This window comes from Antrostomus carolinensis, unplaced genomic scaffold (genome assembly GCF_000700745.2).
Source record: "Antrostomus carolinensis isolate BGI_N321 unplaced genomic scaffold, ASM70074v2 scaffold48842, whole genome shotgun sequence".
Classification (NCBI taxonomy): Eukaryota; Metazoa; Chordata; class Aves; order Caprimulgiformes; family Caprimulgidae; genus Antrostomus; species Antrostomus carolinensis.
In genome coordinates this window covers 1,444-4,414 of record NW_010299770.1, presented here as the reverse complement: position 1 = coordinate 4,414, position 2,971 = coordinate 1,444, and the positions used below count along the sequence as shown (strand labels likewise).

General features: G+C 35.4%; 1 protein-coding gene across 1 annotated transcript in view; it reads left to right on the top strand.

Annotated features, from left to right (window-relative positions):
- The window catches only part of PGM2 (phosphoglucomutase 2), a 14,320-nt gene extending 11,883 nt beyond the window's left edge, over positions 1 to 2,437 (top strand). Inside the window, exons 11-13 of the mRNA XM_010162893.1 lie at positions 343 to 532; positions 1,144 to 1,277; positions 2,055 to 2,437. Coding sequence (XP_010161195.1) covers positions 343 to 532; positions 1,144 to 1,277; positions 2,055 to 2,157 — 427 coding nt within the window. The 3' untranslated portion in view covers positions 2,158 to 2,437. The remainder of the gene's footprint in view (positions 1 to 342; positions 533 to 1,143; positions 1,278 to 2,054) is intronic.
- Positions 2,438 to 2,971: the final 534 nt, after the last annotated feature.

The following is a 2,971-nucleotide window of genomic DNA, read 5'->3' as shown; positions in this document are numbered from 1 at the left end:
ATCCAGTCAAGAAAGCTATTCAGATGTAGTCTGTTCTCTTCCTACGGTGGTTAGATCTCTTCAAGGCAATAATGACATCTATCTTTATTCTGGTTTAGCAGTAAACTTTCTCATTTTCAGTCATTAAAAGGAAAAGGCGTCTGCACAGTGTTTCTTTAAAGTACATGAAATAGGACAATTAAGCTCTGAGGCCTTTTTAAAATTGTAAGGGGGTGAACTGATGCACAGTTGGGTGACCATGAGTATAGCTTCTTGTTTTATAGAAGGTTGTGTAATGTGTATGGTGTACAGCTCTTACAAAGAACATTGCTTCTTCAATTCACTAATATTGTGTCCTTGCAGATATGGCTTCCATATTACCAAAGCTTCGTATTTCATCTGCCATGATCCTAAAGTTATTCAACAGCTTTTTGACAACCTTAGAAATTTCGATGGAAAAAACACATACCCAAAATCTTGTGGTAGATTTAAAGTTTCTGGAATAAGGGATCTAACTACTGGGTATGACAGCAGCCAGCCAGATCAAAAGGCTGTAAGTATACATTTAAAATTCTATATAAATCAGAAGCATGTATACAAGCATATATAAAAAATTCTATGGAGAAAACCTCTAAACATCATGTTATATCCTGAGTCTTAAAATAAGTTAGATTGGGGATGATTATTTTGCCATGATGGGAGGAAATGAAGGTTGGGGGAGAGGGTTGGGGGTTTTTGTTTGGTTTTGTGGTGTTTTTTTCTCTCCAAGATGACAGTCTGTAAAGGGAGGTAGGAGGATCTTGCTGTCTTGCTACAGCAATCTTGCATTATCTTCTTGTAAGTGTAAGTTAAACTGTCTACTGAGATACGGCTTTGGGTTCTTTAGTTTTCCACAATCCATGTTTCTTTTCCTCCTGGGAAATGCCATCACAGAGAAATGAGCTACCTAGCAGTGACGTACTGCTGACATACTCTAGGTTGAGGGTAAGGCTGTCATTTGCCTGTTGTGATCTAAAGACCACAATGATGAAGAAAACAGTACAAAGTTTAATTTTAACTGATCCTTTAGTTATGTTATATGACATAAAGTCATAGGTTTTGTCTTGAATTCATTATATATAGTCACTTTCCAAGCTTCTAAAAAATTATTCTTACTATTTCTAGGTACTTCCCACTAGTAAAAGCAGCCAAATGATAACGTTCACTTTTGCTAATGGAGGAGTGGCCACAATGAGAACCAGTGGGACAGAACCAAAGATCAAATACTATTCTGAACTTTGTGCACCTCCTGGAAACAGGTATTGTCACACACAGTAAATTCGGTGTAATAGGGGCTGTGTGGCTTTTGGGTATCGTTTTCGTGGCGAAGGGGCTCTCTGTGATCAAATAATATTACTACAGTAATTATTTTAGCAAATGTATTTGCATAAAGCTTCAACTCTGCAAAATGTGTTGATGCATTCTTGTCACTGAAATTCCTTTGAACTTGGTTTCACCTTCAGTAAAAAGAATATCAAGAAAAACATTCTGCCATAAACGATAGTCGATATATTCACTCTCTTTTTACATACATAGTTGCTTTAAACTTATATAACTACATATAAAGTGTTCTAATATGTTTTAAACCCTTTTATGTTTAGTAATTCCATCTTTGACAGATAGCCTTGAAATCCTATAGTCTTAAAGATAAGCAATTACTAACTTATGTAATGAAAATAATCACAGAATCACAGATTAAAATTCATCTGAAGATACTATTACAAGTATAAAAGTTACATTTCTAATTGCATACATTTAGTAATACAAGATCTTCTGAACCCAAACTGGCTGTTCTGTTTTAGATTATATTGTGGGTTTGTGTTTCTCCATAGTCTTAAGTGCCTTCTTGCACATCAGTTGGAAGTGAACTTCAGTGCATTACCGTAAGAAATCTAGTGTATATACTTCTAGCTTTAATAGAAAATGTTTGTCTAAAGCAATGCAACAGGCTTAAAAATTCCTCAAACTGAAAATGTGCTTTTTAACTTCTCCTCTGTGACACTGTTTTCTGTATTTGTGTTGATTTTGTTTCTCAGTGATGTTGAGCAGCTGAAGAAGGAACTAGATGAATTGGTCAACGCTCTTGAAAAACACTTCTTTCAACCAGAAAAAAATAATCTTCAACGAAAGACTGAGTAAAATAGCAAAATTATTACCTTAATTGGTTTTTGCAGCACTAGAAGTACATTATTTAAGAAGTAAGGATTCTTAGGACCAAACATCTGAGAGCTCAGACTTTTTAAAAAGACTTATTCTTTTGTTAAGAGTTACTCTGGGTACTCTTGGATCTAGGTATCTTATTTTGGAAGGAAAGTACCTCAACCCTTAAAGGACCAAAAAACCCCAATCAGTGGAATTAAAAGCTGACTGCAAATGTATTTCAATCAAACTTGTTTTAATTAAATACTCTTAAGTAATATCCTGATTTCTGAAATGCAGTCTGTTTTTTGGGGACTTCTATTTCTTTTGCATCTGATCTGATAATACTATGCAACTTTATCTAGATTTAGATTTGCAAAGCCAGTTCTTCTGTTAACAAGAAGTACTGAAAGCCTCTGGTGAGACTCTGACAAATTTGGGGCAAATCTTTCAGAAATAGTGATCTTTCTTGGGGATTTTGGCCCAAATAAACAAGAAGGTCACAAATTGCTGTGAGTTGCTGTGGGACGATACATCATATTCCAGGTTGGAGATACTGAGTGTACTAAGCTGCCTTTTAACACCAGGAGCTTATTAAGATAATATATCTAGATACAGCACCTTTCTGTCACCTCATTGAACTAAGTATAATTAGTTCAATCATAGACCAGTCTTGGAGCTTGTCATACTGTATGCTTGGTGCATAACTCCACGTGTCTGAATTAGAGTAGAAGTTTCCATTTTTTTACCTGCTGTTGTCTGCACTTGCAGAGCCCGAGAGGGTTATTTGGAGGTTACCAGTTGACTTTAATAG